The sequence below is a fragment of the Lepidochelys olivacea genome (assembly GCF_965140295.1).
Source record: "Lepidochelys olivacea isolate rLepOli2 genome assembly, chromosome: 5".
NCBI classification, from domain to species: Eukaryota; Metazoa; Chordata; order Testudines; family Cheloniidae; genus Lepidochelys; species Lepidochelys olivacea.
The window spans coordinates 26,661,013-26,678,607 of record NC_140415.1 but is presented as its reverse complement, the minus strand read 5'-3'; the positions used below and the strand labels follow the sequence as shown (position 1 = coordinate 26,678,607).

Sequence of the window (17,595 nt, the reverse complement as noted above, 5' to 3'; positions counted from 1 at the left end):
CTTACTTGACTCTCTCTCTCTCTCTCTCTCTCCCTTTTTGAAAACCCACATATATTACACACAATACTAAAACTGGTTGCAGTAAGACTGGTTTGTATATGTTTTTTTAGGAACTGCCACTGTGGTATTACAGAAGAATATATCCAAAGGGAGGATTAGAAATGCAAGACATTATCCTGTTAACTCTAGGCAAGGTAAGCTATACAGAACAAAGAAATGGTGCTTTAAACTAAAAGATTAATATAGTGCTGTGTTTTACAAGACCTAAAAAACTCTGAGGTAAGTAACTATTTAAACAGTAAGACAAAATTATTGCATTTCTGAATTATTACTGCACATTTCAGGTGGTATTTTTGTATGGCACAGTACTCAAGACTAGAACTGGTTGAAAAATGGGGGGGGGGAAGGTATCCCCCTTTTTTTTACTGAAAATATTTGAATTTTTAAATGTTTTGACGTGTTCTACCAGTGATTGAACGCCCTTTAACAACCTGAAAAGTGCAGTAAGTGCCTTGAAATGCATTGTTTAGCTCATCATTTCTATGAAATGGAATTTATGAATTGCAGTAGGAAAATAGTAAAGCTCATACATTTATGAAGCAGTGTACGGGAGGCAGCACAGGAGAGAAGTAGCAATTAACTGGGTTCAGTTCCCAGCTTTACTACAAATTAGTATTGTGACCTTGAGCAAGTCCCTTCATCTCTCTGTAAGGCTGTTTCCCCTCAATTAGGGCATCTAGGTAGTACTGCAGTACAAACAATAAATATATCTATGATAGGAGAGTGGAAGCAGTCATATGGTACTACTCAAAAAATTAGGAAGACCTAATTCGGCCAGACAAGGTTTGGAAAAGGAATTTAGGATATATTGAGGCCTAAGTCTCCTTTCCATTACTCATGTTTATGCTAGTCTCACTGGTGTTTAAGTAGTGTAATGGAGTAGAGACCCTACTTGAACTAGCCTCATGTGGTGTGACTCTGTTTGATTGTCCTGTCTATTTGCTATTTCTGTATGAAGTTACTATTTTTCTAAAATGGTTGTTTATGAACTTTTGGGTTATGTGACCTCCAGCTGGAGTCTCCTTTTGTGTAATTAGGTCTACTTATCATATCTTAGAAGTAGTTAAGGCTTTTACTAAGGGTTCTAAGAACATTTGGAAAGTGTCCTCATAATCTCACAGCCTGCCCACAAGCTAGGCAGGTGAATGGGCAGGAAACCAAGTAGATTTCCCTCTGAGTTTCATCAGAATCAACACATTCCCATGAAACATTTCAGTTTTGATAGGAAAACGTTACATTGAGAAATTTCAGACCAGTTGTCGTAGCAAGATCCAATTCCAATTGTCAGTTCCTCAGGAGAATATAAGAAGCTTGCTGATTCCTGCCTAAAAAGTTTAAGTGCCACTCATTGTATTGGAGTCCAGTGGCACCTTAAAGACTAACGGATTTATTTGGGCATAAGCTTTCGTGGGTAAAAAACCACTTCAGTTGCATCTGATGAAGTGGTTTTTTACCCACAAAAGCTTATGCCCAAATAAATCCATTCGTCTTTAAGGTGCCACCGGACGACTTCTTGTTTTTGTGGAAACAGACTAACACGACTACGCCCTGATACTTGACTCGTTGTATTGCATATATTGTATTATCTGTAGCTTTTTATACTGTGAATTTTTATACTGTGTCACCATAAAGTGTGAGTGCCTTCCAGTCATGCATTAAGCAATGTTACTGTGCATGTCACACATTGTCCAATCACTCATCCTCAAAGGACAAGCATAAGCAGTGGAGTGTCTTATTTTGGTAGGTTTTTCAGGTTTTTTAAATATACATGATGATAGGCATTTATAAGGAGGCACGTTAAAGAAATTTCCCTTGCACTTGTGAGGGAAGGTGGTGAGGTTTGTGATGGCCCTTAGTTCTTGGGGGAGCTCATTCCACAGTCTTAGACCAGCCTCTGATAAAGTTCTGTCTCCCACACATTCAAGTTTTTCCTTATTATAGAGTTCCATTGTGCCAGAGGAGTGAAGTTGTTGACCATGGTGTTAATCCTGGAGCTTTAGTGGTCTTTTAGATATATCCTGGACCCAGACCATGGAGTTCCTTTAAGATAAGGACTGAGACCTTGAACTTGATTCAGAGTTCTGTTAGGAGCCAGTTTAGAGAGCGGAGAACAAGTTTGATTGTTGTGTGCTGAGGAAATGTGCTGCAGCATTGTGTACTAGTTGGAGTTTCCCAAGTGCTGAAGGCTTCATGCTCATGTATATCGTGTTTCTGTAGTCCAGCCAAGAAATGACAGAGGCATGAATTACTGAGGCCAGGGCATCTTCAGAAAATCACTTCATGTTGGGAGTCTAGACTGTCCTCCAATATCCTTGATTCCAAGGCCGAGGAAAGTATGACATCTGCTTCAAGAAACTGAACTGCAGCAACATCACTTATGCATGAGTCCAGAGAGAATGTCAGAGAATCTAGGGGACTATAAGGCACCATATGCTACTGAGCTGGTGTAACTAGAAGAATCAAAGGCAGCATTTTTTATTACTGTATTATTGTATACCTCCAAAATCCAGGGTCTTGGGAATATTTTCATAGAAGATAAATTGAAAGGAGAGTCTCTAGTGGGACTATATTTTTTTTTAAATGGGGGATTTAGTGAGTTTTGGAATATATTCTATAAAACAAACTTCTAGCCTTGTCTCTGACTGACATAATTTCCATCTTTTTGTTTAACAAAAATCTTAAAATTGTGCATTGTTAGTCATTGTAGGCTGCTGAATACAAGAGGAGAAAACAAATTTAGCATTTGACCTTTTGATCAGTATTGCTAAAAGTAGTTGATATAGTTTAAACATTAAAGTGCCCTTCTGAGCTACATAAGAAATTTGATTCTTGTTCTTTTTGGCCTACTGGTTACACAAAACAACCTACATTTGAAACTCGACATTTTAATTTACAAAACTGTATTCATTTCTTCCATGAAGTGGTTCTGTGGGGTTATGAGGCCTCCAGTTTGTGGGGGGAATGGTCATTGGAGTTCACCAGATCTATTTATCAGTCTTGAGCCAAAAAAATTACCTAAGCAAGTGCACTGCAGTGGTAGGCTGCTGTCTTCTTTCACCACAATATTCTCTCTTAGGCACATTCCACCCAGTTTAACAGTGTCCTAATTAATATAGTAATGAATTTGCTCCCATAACAGTTGTTTCTATGATCTTGAGAAATCTGTGAGGCTTAAATCTTAAAATTAAGAACATTTACAAAAAAGGCTTTTCACAAAAAGCTATTTATCCTTTTGTGGAGATCCAAGCTCTAAAACCATGGAATATCCCTGGTCTCCATTCCCAGTCAAGGACATATGCTGGAGTTGCTCTTATTTTGAAATAGGTTCTGAAGAGATTAGGCCATTCTAAATGTATTTAGCCATGACTTTCACCCATTCTTTGTTCAAACATCCCCTTTTTAATAGTATTTGTAATATTCATCTGAGGATTTGGAGATTTGTCATGTTGTGGCCAGTTAGTAGCAGGGTAAGTAGCTCATTTTCCCTAGCTTAGGCTTTGATTTTTTGAATAGGATTATGTTACAGCATCCATTCCCTGATCCTGAATTTCGTTTCTGCATGCTAGTTTTCTGGAAGACAAACACTCTGTGCTCTGACTACATAAGGATAGCAAGAAATATCTGCTGATCTGTGATTGGACAGATGAGATCATGAAGTTTCTGATATACTCTGAGTAGGGGAGTGCTGCTAATATTTTAGGGACAGTGAGGGTACTGGGTATTTAGCTAGAAGTATTTCAACAGAACAGCTATAAAGGATACTGATTTTTATTTTATCACAAATTCATAAACAATGGCATGATTTCTTTGTGTTCCCCTATTCAGCCTCTGATTATCAAACACTGAGCACAAGGAATCTGAGAAGACCTACACCCTGTGCAGCTGTAATTCAGAGAGAAGAGACCGGTCTTGATTATGAGTCTGAACGAGATTCAATAAGTCCTTGGAGTGTCCCTGATGATATCCAAAGACTCCTTCATGACAATTATGATTCCCTACTTGAGGTAAGCAGTCAGCGCCTATCTTGTGTCCAAAGGACAGGTATTTCATATGCCCTTAATTACCTCTTTTGCATTTGAAATAGATTTCACATCCAAAGTGTGAGAGTGCAGGAGGTGGAGGTAGTAGCTGAGGATTCTTGTTATAAATATTACAGCAGCAGTTTAGCGGAGCCTCATGTTCCCATTATAAAGCTGTTGCTACTGCCATGTCTTTACTGGTGTAGCATGGACTGGGAAAACAAACTACCTTATAACCTTGCAAGTGCATACTGATTTCTTGTATGCTGGGGGCTCACTTCAGTTGCTACCAAGTAGCCAACTGGGACACAATTGTGTAATAGCCTTGTTACTTAGGCAAAAGAGAAATTAGCTTCCCTTTGGCACAAGCATGTCTTGTTCTCAAGATATGTTATAGAAAAGTCTAAGTAGATGATTGTTTAAATCAGGACAAAAGTTTACGACACGAGCACTTCAGCTATCTGTATAGGGATTTCTAGAGGCCTTATACGTACGTTGGCTCACTGTTCACCCTCTTTTTCCCTCATAGGTCTCTGTGCCTCATGAAGAGGATTGTTCTCCTCTTAGCATTAATGACAGTGTATCTGAAAGCACAGGAAGTATCCTGAGCAAACTGGACTGGAACGCTGTTGAGGCTATGGTAGCGAATGTGGAAGAAAAGTGAAGAGATGTTGTCTTGACCTCTGTGCGGCCCTACCATTCCATTGTATTTTAAACAGAACCCTTCATTGAAACCCTTCAGAACCCTTCAATTTGCAGTTATGCTTAAAACTCAATAGTGGATTATGACTCTTGTACCATGGAAAGTGTTTGGATCTCTTTGAAATAGGTTCCTTAGTTTCCTGGTTAAAGACCATATACTTTGGTGTTAATGTGCATTGTCTCTTCAGCTTCTCTTATGCTCAGGACAGACTCTTGTAATCTCGTAAGAAAAATATCAGTTAGTTTAATGTAATTCCAAGTTAGGTTGATAGATGCTTTACAGACTTTGTTATAGAAATACTATTGACTTGTAATTGTAAACAGGGAATCAAGATGTCATGCAGTACCATGTTGAGACCCACCAGTTTTTAATCTTCCATTGAGCAATGCTGTAACTGAGTGGGTGAGGGAACTTGTGTGCCAATATTGACTTTATTTCTCAAAATAAGTGTACAGACAATTTAAAGAGTTTTAATGATCAGATTTTCTCCTTCAACTACTTTAATATCAACTCAGTAAAAAGTTTCATTTTATACTTCAGAGCAATGCAGTTAGTGTTAACTATTAAGTATATTAACAAGTGTGATATTTTGATTTGGTTTTGTCTGTTTAGTCATATTCCTCCCAATACATCAAAAAACAGTAGAGAGTTTGCTTTTGCATTTTTATATTAGTGCCTTCTATTTTAAGTCATAGGTGGTGACCCTAAGCTAAAGTTCTTCCTTTCTTCTTCAGAGATTTTAAGGACCAGTCTGACTTCTGTTTCTTACTTAGCAGCATGAACTACAGCATAGCTTTGAGAAAGATACCTGAGTCCTTAAATCGTAACTTTTTTAGATAAGTGTTTAGCATGCAGAGACCATGAATATTTATTCATTAGATTTGGTGAAAAGATGGCAGTGGGAAAGACCAGCAAATGTGGATAGTTTTCACTTTTAGCATCAGCTGCCTTTAGTAAAATATTAATTCAGGCATTTTATACAGCTACTTTTTACATCCATCTATATTTTCCAGAGCACAATTATTTCCTAGAACTGATCAATTTTAAGCAGTGAAACTGGTTGACAGTACCTTCCTAATGAAACATTTTAGTTTTCAAGCTCTCTTTGTCCTCTAGCAGACACACCTTTATTGCTGTGCAGGTCAAAACCTATTCCTGTCCTTTTCATACTGCTAACAAACAAGTGAGTAGCCTAGGAACATCAGTTGATCACCTCTTAATTTTAATCTGACACAAAAGTGTCAGCGAATGCCCTCAATAAAATAATAATGGCAACTCATGTAGCAAGTCTTAACTTTATTTGGTATATGCATAGGCCAAAAGCAGTAGGGTAATTACAGATAGACATTTTTAGGGTCAGCAATGTGGGAGGTAAGTGATGTATTTGATGAGCCAGAAATTAAGAGTAAGCATTCACCTGCTTATTGAGAGGAAAAATTGTTGTTCATTACCACCTACACAATGAAGCCCATTTGGTCAATTACCAGGGTAGAATTGTAAATAATAATGCAGAAGTGTTCAATAAATGTTTGGTTTTTTTCCCACCCCATATGATAACTGAAAATAAAAAGGGACAGAGCTCAGGTCATTCTGATTGCTCCTACTTGGCCAGTACAGACCTAACACCCTTACCTGTCACAGCTCGCAATGTGTACACCACTCCTTCTCTGGCCATTCTGCACTGCCTCTCACAGAACAGAGGATGTATACTACATCCCACCTTGGGGATTCTCTGCCTCAAGGCATGGCTCCTGCTTGGTTCGAACACATAGAAAGCCCCTGTTCAAGACAGGTACAAGAGGTTCTGTTATATAGTAGAAAGTCCTTGACATGACATACTTACTGCAGAAATGGTCCAGGTTTCAGATTTGGTGCACATCCCAACAAGTCTCCCCAACATTTGCGAGTCTTCCACATATCATAGACTATGCATTGACCCTGAAAAGGTCATGTTTATCTCTCTTAGGGTCCATGTAGCAGCTGTAACAGCTTTCCATCAGCCTGTAGAGGGATACTCAGTGCTGTCACACCCAACCACCAAGAGGTTCCCCAAGGGTATAGTAAACCTCTTGCCTCCCTAAATCTGGTACTGAAAGGATGACTAGGCCTGCCTTCTAACCCATGGCCACCTGTTTGCTGCTGTACCTATCAATGAAAACAGCCTTCCTGATAATTATTTTCACCAGAAGAATAGGAGAGATAGTGGCTCTGATAGCACATCCTGGGGTGATGGGGGTGCCTCCTGGAACTGGGGTACCACTGCGCCCCCTGACTCACCAGTCTGGGCTCTTGCTCACGCTATATTGCTGTAACAAGCTGCAAAGCCCTCCAGCCTGTACTTTCACCAGCATTCACACAGGTAGGGACACATCCAACTGCAGGCTCTCTAACCACCAGCTTCCCAGCCAAGGACCCCAGAGCAGTGTTGTCCCGCCCTGGTCAAATCGGGAATATGCGTTTAATACCCACTCCACTTCTCCCTCAATGTGAAGAGAGCAATGCACACTTTTGTTGACCCAGCATTTTCCCCAAGCACACCAGTCAAAGGTTACTGATTTAGATTAAAACGAGTTTGCTATCACTTCAAATCTATCTTTTGTAGTTAATAAACAGATCAAAGCAGATTACCTAAACAAAAAAATGCAAACTCAGCAGAATATACTAAATAGATGGGATATGAATAGCAGATTCTCACCCTAACCGATGGTACAGGCAGACTTGTAGATTTTTAAGGCACAAGCTACACTTGCTTTGCATCTTGGAATCCCCAGATGTTTCATGCACAGGCCAGAAATCCCTTTAGCCTGGGTCTAGCACTTCTCCCAGTTCAGTCTTTGTTCCTCAGGTGTTTCCAGGAGTGAAGAACCACAGATGATGTCACTCCCTACCTTGCTTTTGCCGATGGCAGAAACCCTTTGTTCCAAAGCTTGGTTCCCAGACCAGTCTGTGGAAAAATACTGACATCCCAAGATGAAGTCCAGCATCATGGGGCCTGGTCACATGTCCTTGTAGAGTCATAGCAGCCATCACTCACAGGCTGGCACCTTCGCAGGCAGGCTCACCAAGTAGGAGATAAGCTTCTCCTAAGGCCTGTTGTTTTACCTAATGATTCATTGTCCTGAATAGGCCCAACCAGCTATCTAGACTGAAAGCATCTTGTCTAGTGGGTGTTACCCAGGTGTAACTACATGTGAAATACAGATACATTGTCTATATTCATAACTTCAGATACAAAAATTATACATGCATACAAACAGGATAATCCTATTCAGCAAATCATAACTTTTCCAATGACACCACACATCAAATATTAGGGATGGAAGAGACCTTAGGAGGTCATCTAGTCCAATCCCCTGCTCAAAGCAGGACCAATCCCCAACTAAATCATCCCAGACAGGGCTTTGTCAAGCCAAACCTTAATACATGACTTGTACAAAATGCATTATAATTATTCTATAAACCTATCATCATAATATCCCTGTGAAGAATATGGGGTGCAGTGTCACACACACACACACACTCCCCCCACAAGATATTTTTTTCCAGACAAGGTTACACTCAGCCCCCATCCAAAACTCATCCCTAAGGTAACCTTCCCCTTTCAAATGAATCAGTTGATTCACCTTCCAATCTTCTACCCCAAGTGTCACCAAGGGAGGCTATATTACATATCCTAAAATGTCAGGCGAATCCTGGCCTTCTACCTGGACAGAATAAAGGCCTTCAGGAAGTCCCCTAGGCTTTTCCTTTCCATTGCAGAAAGATCCAAGGGCTTAGCAATAGCAGCCCAAAGGCTCTCCAAGTGGGTCTTGAATTGCATCAGACAGTGTTATTAATTTAGTCGCATGACCCCTCCAGACTCTATTCATACAAAGTCACTCTCCTCATCCGTTGCCTTCTTCAAGCATGTCCCTATTTCAGAGATCTGTAGAGCGGCGACATGGGCATCGGTTGACACCTTCGCGGAACACTATGTGATCACTGGAGACTCCGCTCTGATGTCATCTTCAGCTCCACAGTGCTGTCATCTGTAACTGACCAGACTCCAAAGTCCCAGCCATCCAGAAGGGGTACTGCTTGGGAGTCATCTACAGTGGAGCACCCACAGAGACACTACTTGAAGACATTACTCCCCTTGTGCTGTAATGGTGGTTCTTTAAGATGCATGTCCATATGGGTGCACCACAACTCACCCTCCTCGCCTTTATTTCGGAGTTCTTATCTATGACTCTGCGGTAGAGAAAGAACTGAAGGGGGTTAACCCAAATGTGCAGGCTAGCCTCATGATGCAGCACTAGGAGAAACCTTGGATATGTGGGCCTAATGGACACTGCTACCAAAGTTCTCCCATCAGCAGCACAGGGACGCAAGCACACCTACTGCAGAGCATCCATAGGAGGACACATCTCAAAGAGCCACCATTACTGTACAAGGTTCTTTTTGGCCCAGCCCTATTTAAAAATTTTATCAGTGACATAGAAGAAAACAAAATTAACACTGATAAAATTTGCAGATGACAAAAAATTGGGGGGAGTACTAAATAACAGAGTACAGGCCATTACTAGAGAGCTATGTGGAGTGCTTGGGTGTGAGCAAACAACATGTATTTTACTACAGCTAAATGTAAAAGTACAGATCTAGGAACAAAGATGTAGATCAGGATGGAGGACTTTATTCTAGGTAGCAGTGACACTGGAAAGAATTTGGGTGTCATGCTGGATAATCAGATGCACATGAGCCCCCAGTGTGATGCTGTGATCAGCTGGGCTAATGCCCTCCTTGGATGAATAAATGAGAATCTTGAGTAAAGAGATTATATTACCTCTATATTTGGCACTGGTGTGACTGCTAATGGATTATTGTGTCCAGTTCTCTTCCTGACAATTCAAGAATGATGTTGATAAATTGGAGAGGGTTCAGAGAAGAGCCACAAGAATGATTAAAGAATTAGAAAATATGCCTTATAGTGATAGACTCAGAAAGTGAATCTAGTTAGCTTTAAGAGAATATTAAGGGATGACTTGATTACAGTCCATAAGTACATACATGGGGAACAAATATTTAAAAATAGGTTCTTTAGTGTAGCAGACAAAGATAAGGTCCAAGGATTGCAAGTTGAAGCTAGTAAAAAGCAGTAGAATACAGACTGGAAATTAAATAAGGTGTACATTTTTAATAGTGAAGGTAAGTGACCATTGGAATAATTTACCAAGCATCATTGTGCATTATACATCACAGACTATTTTTAAATCGAGATTAGAAAAACATCTTTTTTTATGCACCTACCTAAGGGGGAAAAAAACTAAAGTTCTAAAGACACAGCAGCTCCCATCAGACCACTTACTTTGGTGCCTACATATGGACTTGGGAGCCTAACTTTAGGCACCAGTTTTGAAAATCATGGCTTAAATATATATAACTCAAGTGGAAGTATCGTCATTATTTACATATAATGCAACAGGGTGTGTGTGGTACAAAACAGAGGAAAAAGGGTCCCAGCCATTGGAGGGCCTTGTGTGCATTCTATGAGTTTTAGGAATTGGACAGCACATGCAAACATTAACTACTTAATAGTCACAATGGCCAATGATGCAGCTAAGATTATCATTTCAGGGATGTGGGCACTAAGGCCAACATTTTCAAACTCTAGTATGTTAAATTAGTCACCTAAATCCATAATTAAGCCCCTAAATAAATGCCATGATTTCAGAGGTACCACTGAATTCAATGGCATGCAGGTTTGAAAATGTTGGTCTGTGTGACTTGACAAAGGCCCCAGAGAGAAATGGGATCACTCCCTTGATCTCACCTACAGCATACTGAAAAGGAAATGGCTTCGCCTGAGACAGCAGCTGGTAGGAAACTTGTGGCTTAGCATCATTAATGATAGTTTGGTCAAAACTGCACCCTACTGATCTAATCTTGGATCTTGCAAAAACTCAGACGACCTCTATCCAACAGAATAGCAGTCCATGTGGAGTCTCTATCACCAAGCAAAGGGTCAAGTGGCAGGAACTCCCAACCACGGAACTCAATCTGCTATTCAGCATGTGAGAACAGAAGCAAAAGCCTGAACCAACCTCCATCCACATTGCTAGGACAGCACAGAGCAAGATTACTGTAATTACTATAACCAGGCTAAATGGTCCCGTGGCCTCAAGAAAGGAAGTTCTCTAGTGCTTCCCCTAATCCTAGGGAGAGCAGATGAGGCAGAGGAAAGGCAATCTTAACCTTTAATGGGCAGGGGAAAAAAAGGGCCCTAAGGAGTGTGCGCGCTCAGGAGAAGGAATGCAACTACCAAACCTAAGCAATTCAAATATCATAAATCAGATCCAAGAAATCATGATTAGTTTAAAACAGGGGTCTCAAACAACGTGACCCACAGAGTTATTTCCTGCGGCCCACCAACCTCCCCTCACCCCCCACCCCCCAGAGCATGCCATGTCCCTGCTCCTCCGCCTACCTCCCAGCACTTTGTTTGGTAGAACTTAGGACTTTCCAGGAGGGAGGAGCAGGGATGTGGCACTCTCAGGGGAGGAGGTGGAGAAGAGGCGGGGCTGGGGTGGGGATTTGGGGAAGGGGTTGGAATAGGGGCAGGAAGGGGGTGGAGTTGGGGGCGGGGCCTTGTGGACTAGGCAAGCAGTCCGAGGTATGAAGTTCAGCATGTAAGATTCTTTCCTATCAGTAGTTGGGAAGAATGTTTGTTAAAAGTGGCAACGTATTTTGTATGAATAGTTACTTTAAAAAGTTCCTGCCATTATAGCTATGTTGATAGACTGTTAGTGTAGATCACCATCAGTGTTATTGACCACATAAGGAACAGTTACTGGTGTTTATATTTTATTAAAACTCTTCTTCGCATTAGTGTTAAAAAAGTTAATACATTGACTTTTTAATAGCATACTCTATTACACTTCATTTTTTTCATTTTTGACTATACTTTTGTATTGTTGTATGAAAAGGTTTCAGTGATGCAGCCCTCAGGCCAATGTACTAGTCCTCATGGGCCCTCATGGTGATTTGAGTTTGAGATCCCTGGTTTAATACCATATTAAACTCCATCCCTCCCCCCAGAAAAACAACTTTTTATCTTGCTATGTGATTTTTCAGCATTTAATGGAAGCTGCCCACCTGTGTGCTTGTGGTTTTCAATTTGAAATGCCCTTGTAAATGCACACACAAACACAGGCCTCCTCTATGGGGCCTTCACTTACCATCTGTTAGCCCCTGAGACAGGAGAGCTGCTATTCTATTATTGATATCCTTAACTCCAAGTGGTCACAAATCATGAAACTTTTTTTAAAAACTGATACATTTTGGTACTCTGATTTGCATTCTTTTTTGAGCCTACAGGGTCACATTTTCAAACTTTTTCCCCACAATCACAAGGACTAGAAGCTTTATTTTAAAATTAAAGCTGAGATGCTCACATAATCACAGGGCTCCAAGAGCTGGAAATTTAAGAAAAGCACAAAATATTGCAAGTCTCACAATGAAAATCACTTAAGTTAGCAATACTAATTCCTACCACTGCCCCTACTAATCCTCCCTGCTCCCTTCTCTCTCCCATTCACATTCTCCTGTTAGCTGATCTCCAACCTGCCCTCCATCTTTGGTTTTCCTTTCCCTTCAGTCTCTGAGCTGTCACACATTCTCCTTCTCTGTCCCCTGAATCCCCCTGAACTCCACATTATTTTTTACCTTCCTCAGACTCCCTCTGTATCCCTCACATGCTCCTATGCCCCTATAGTCAGCTTCCTTCACTCAAGTCTCCTTTCTCCCACATATTCCCCTCCATCACCTGACAGCACAGGGGGACATCTTCACTGAGTCTAACTTAGCTTCAGTGCCTTGAATGCACTGTGAGGCCACAGAAATTTGTGCTAAGGGCAACCTCACTACAACCGTCTCTTTTTTAAGTTTGGAAATCATGGTCATGTTATCTACATAGGACCTGTGCCTACAATGCTATTAAAAGTAATGGGGGATGGCAAGTGTATTGAAAAAAGGCAGATTTCATGAGTTTTCTCCCCCAAAAAAGAAAGGACAGAACAGGTCATGCTGGTGGGGGAGTGGCACTGTATGTGAAAGAAAGCGTAGAATCAAATGAAGTAAAAATCTTAAATGAACCAAACTGTACAATGGAATCTCTATGGATAGTAATTCCATGCTCTAATAATAAGAATATAGCAGTAGGGATATATTACTGACTACCTGACCGGGATGGTGATAGTGACTGAAATGCTCAGGGAGATTAGAGAGGCTATAAAAATAAAAACTCAGTAATAATGTGGCATTTCAACTATCCCCATATTGACTGGGTGCATGTCACCTCAGGACGTGATGAAGAAATGAAGCTTCTTGACACCTTAAATGATTGCTTTTTGGAGCAGCTAGTCCTGAAATCCACGAAAGGCAATTTTGGATTAGTCCTAAGTGCAGCACAGGATCTGGTCCAAGAAGTGAACATAGCTGGACTGCTTGGTAATAGTGACCATAATAATGTACTCAAGGTCCCTCACCAAAGACTGTTAAACAAAGTAAGCTGTCATGGAATAAGAGGGAAGGTCCTCTCATGGATTGGTAACTGGTTAAAAGATAGGAAACAAAGGGTAGGAATAAATCATCAGTTTTCAGAATGGAGAGAGGTAAATAGTGGTGTCCCCCAGGGCTCTGTACTGGAACCAGTCCTATTCAACATATCCATAAATGATCTGGAAAAAGGGGTAAACAGTGAGGTGGCAAAATTTGCAGATGATACAAAACTACTCAAGATAGTTAAGTCCCAAGCAGACTGTGAAGAGCTAGAAAAGGATCTCACATAGCTGTGTGACTAGGCAACAAATGGCAGATGAAATTCAATTCTGATAAATGCAAATTAATGCACATTGGAAAACATAATCCCAACTATACATATAAAACGATGGGGGTCTAAATTAGCTGTTACCACTCAAGAAAGAAATCTTGGCATCATTGAGGATAAAAAAGTTCTCTGAAAACATCCACTCAATGTGCACCAGCAGTCAAAAAAGTGTACAGAAAAGACAGTTATCTTTTTCGTAACTGGTGTTCTTCAAAATGGGTTGCTCATGTCCAGTCCATTGTAGGTGTATGTGCTCGCCACATGCACCCATGCCGAAAGTTTTTCCCTCAGCAGTATCTATAGAGGACTGGCTCTGGTGCCTTCTGGAGTGGAGCATGTATGCCGTGTTATAGTAGGCACCGCCCACACCCCCCACCCTCAGTTCCTTCTTGCTGGAAACTCCAACAGAGGGGAAGGACGACAGGTCATGGAATGGACATGAGCAACACATCTTGAAGAACACCTGTTATGAAAATGGTTACTATCTTTTCTTCTTTGAGTGCTTACTCATGTCCTTTCCATTGTAGGTGACTCCAAAGCAGTACCACCGGAGGTGGGTAGGAGTTCATGGACATGTTAATTGCAACACAGCTCTGCTAAATCTAGCATCATCTCTGGCTTTCTGGGTAATGGTGTAATGCATCATGAATGTGTGCACTGAAGACTATGTGCCAGCCCTGCAGATGTCCTGGATGGGGAGTTGCACTAGGAAGGCCACCAAGGACGCTTGAGCTCCGGTTGAGTGGGCCTTCAATATAGGTGGCGGTTCGGCCCATGTTAACTCATAACAGAACCAGATACAGGAGGTGATCCAGTTTGAGAACCTCTTTGAGGATACCGGGAGGCCTTTCATCCTTTCCACTCTCGTGATGAAGAATTAGGTTGACCTGCAGAAGGGCTTGGTGCGCTCCAAGTAGAACACTAGGGTTCCCTGGGCATTAAAGGTGTGCAGCTGCTTCTCTTCCGCGATGGAGTGCGGTTTTGGACAGGAAACTGGGAGAAAGATATCCTGGTTAACATAGAAGTGGGACATCACCATAGGCAGGAATGCGGGGTGTGGTCACAGCTGGACCTTGTCCTTGTAGAAAACCATGTAAGGGGGCTCCAAGTAAGGGCTTTAAGTTTGGATTCCAGCCTTGCCAAGGTAATGGCTACAAGGAAAGCAACCTTCCTTGACAAATGTGGAATAGAACAAGAGACCAAGGGTTCAAAGGGAGCCCCGTGAGCCTCGAGAAGACAAAGTTGAGGTCCCACTGCGGAACCGGGTCCCGGATGGGTGGGAAGAGTCGCTCTAAGGCCTTTTAGGAACCAGATGGACATGTGTGAGGAAAACTATTTGTCCTGAACATGCTGGCGTGGAAGGCTGATATGGCTGCCAAGTGCACCTTGATGAAGGAAAGCGCGAGGACTTGATGCTTAACGTGCAACAGATAATCTAGGATAAACTGCAAAAATGACCTTGTTGGGGAGATGCCATGCTCCTCTGCCCAGCAGGAGAATCACTTCCACTTCACCAGGTAAGTGGCTCTGGTGGAGGGCTTTCTGCTTTCCAAGAGGACTTGCTGTACCTGACTGGAACAGGCCCTCCCCTCCAGGTTGAGCCACGTAGCAACCAAACTGTTAGGTGAAGGATGGAAGGTTCAGGTGCAGGAGCCGCCTGTGGTCTTGCGAGAGGAGATCTGGACGGTTGGGCAGTGGCCATGGGGGAGCTACGGCGAGATCCATAAGCATGCCGAATCAATGCTGGTGAAGCCACGCCAGAGCGATCATGATGACCCGTGCTTTGTCTATTTTGACTTTTGGCAGGACCTTGCTGACCAGTGGAATCGGCGGGAATGTGTACATCACATCCCCTTCCCACAATACGAGGAAGGCTTCAGAGAGGGAGTCCCTGCCTAAGCCATGGAGGAAGCAGAATTGCTGGCACTTCCTGTTCTGTCTGGTGGCAAACAGGTCCACTCGTGGAGTTCTCCACCTTTAGAAGAGCACCTGGATGACCTCCAGATAAAGGGACCACTCGTGAGGAAAGAAGAAGGACCTGCTGAGGTGATCCACCAGTGCATTCCAGATGACGGAAAGGTGAGACGCCTTGAGGTGGATGTCATGCTGTGCGCAAAAGTCCCACAAATGGAATGCTTCCTGACAGAGAGCTGATGATCGGGCTCCCCCTTGCCTGTTGATGTAGATCGTAGAGGCCGTATTGTCCGTCAGTACCTGTACCACTCAATCTGAAAGATGTGGCAGAAAGACCCTGCATGCTAGGTCGACTCCCCTGAGTTCCCTGATGTTTATGTACAATGTCAGTTCCTCTGGGGACCATGTTCCCTGAGTCCGCAGCATGCTGAGGTACCCCATATCAGAGATACTGAGGGTCGAGGGCTCTGGAACAGAACTCCTTCCACAACCAAACTTGAGTTGGTCCACCACTGCAGGGACACCAGTACATTCAGTGGGATCGTGATGACCTCGTCCAGATGATCTCTGGACGGGGCGTAGACTGTTGACAGCCTCCATTGGAGGGGTTGAAGCCTGAGCCTTGCATGGTGGATGATGTAAGTACACGCCACCATGTGGCCTAGCAGCCTGAGGCAGACCCGGGCTGTAGTGAGGGGATATGCGGAGACACTGGCAATCAGAGCTGCCATAGTCTCGAACCTGTCCTGCGGCAGAAATGCTCTGGTGCGAGTAAACTCTGTTCTCTGAATGACTTTTCCTCATATATTAGCAGGTCCAGGGCATGACTTGCAGTACTGAGACATTACACTGGACCTGAGACCTGGAGCAGCCCTTGATGAGTCAGTCATCAAGGTACGGCTAAATCTGGATACCCCGATGCCTGAGGTAAGCAGCCACCAACACCATGCATTTGATGAACACCATTGGGGTTGTGGCAAGGCTGAATGGGAGCACCACAAACTGATAGTGAGTGTGACCCACCGTGAACCACAGGAACCATCAGTGCCTTTGGAATGATACATGGAAGTAAGCGTGCTTCAGATTGAGGGTGACGTACCAGTCTCCCCGATCCAGGGAGGGAATGATGGAGGCCAGGGAGCGAAACGTCAACTTCTTGATGTATTTACTGAGGTGTCGCAGGTCCAGGATGGGTCTCAGACCCCCCTTTGGCTTTGGGGATTAGAAAGTACCTGGAGTAAAACCCCTTGCCCCTGTACTCTTCAGGGACTTCCTCCACAGCCACCACTTGCAGAAGGCCCTTTACCTCCTGTGTGAGCAGGTTCTCATGAGAAGGGTCCCTGAAGAGGGACAGGGAAGAGGTGTAGGAAGGGGGGACAGAAAGAAAAACTGGAGGGTATAACCCTGTGCCACGGTGTTGAGGACCCAATGGTCCAAAGTTATGGAGGCCCATGCAGGGAGGAAAGATGCTGGTTGGAAAAATGTGGGGAAAAAAGATCCGGGATACAGACTGGTAGGTCTCCCTTGGATGCACGCTCAAAGTGCCCGCTTGCCACCCTCCTGGTTATGGGTGGAGCTCAACTGAGCAGAGGATGCTAGCTGGTGATCTTGCCAGAGTCTATAGCCTTTGCCCTTCTTACAGGCAGGCTCTGATCTGGGCTGGATCCCAGATCCCTGGGGCTGTTGTGGCTTAAACCGCTTTCTAGCTGGGCCCAGGGTATAGAGGCCCAGGGACCTCAGTGTCACCCAGGAGTCCCTTAGCCCATGTAACTTCATGTCTGTCTGTTCAGCAAACAGAGTTTGGCCATTGAAAGGGAGATCCTGTATTGTTGGACCTCTGTTGACAGATCTGATGAATGCAGCCAGGACGCCCTCCTCACTGAGATGGCTGAGGCCATGGTTCTGGCTATGCACACGCTAAATAAACAAATGGTTCTGGCTGCAGAGTCCGTCACGTCAAAGGCTGCCTGGAGGGCTGCTCTGGCTACCGCTTTGCTCTCTTTGAGGATCGCACAGAACTCTTTCTTGGGATCCTC

General features: G+C 43.1%; 1 protein-coding gene across 2 annotated transcripts in view; it reads left to right on the top strand.

Annotated features, from left to right (window-relative positions):
• CPLANE1 (ciliogenesis and planar polarity effector complex subunit 1) overlaps nucleotides 1–6,061 on the top strand; it is a 180,072-nt gene extending 174,011 nt beyond the window's left edge. For both annotated transcript variants that reach the window (XM_084628687.1, XM_084628686.1), the window contains 3 exons: nucleotides 111–194; nucleotides 3,886–4,064; nucleotides 4,609–6,061. In XM_084628687.1, the coding sequence (XP_084484813.1) occupies nucleotides 111–194; nucleotides 3,886–4,064; nucleotides 4,609–4,743 (398 nt within the window). In that variant the 3' untranslated portion in view covers nucleotides 4,744–6,061. The remainder of the gene's footprint in view (nucleotides 1–110; nucleotides 195–3,885; nucleotides 4,065–4,608) is intronic.
• Nucleotides 6,062–17,595: the final 11,534 nt, after the last annotated feature.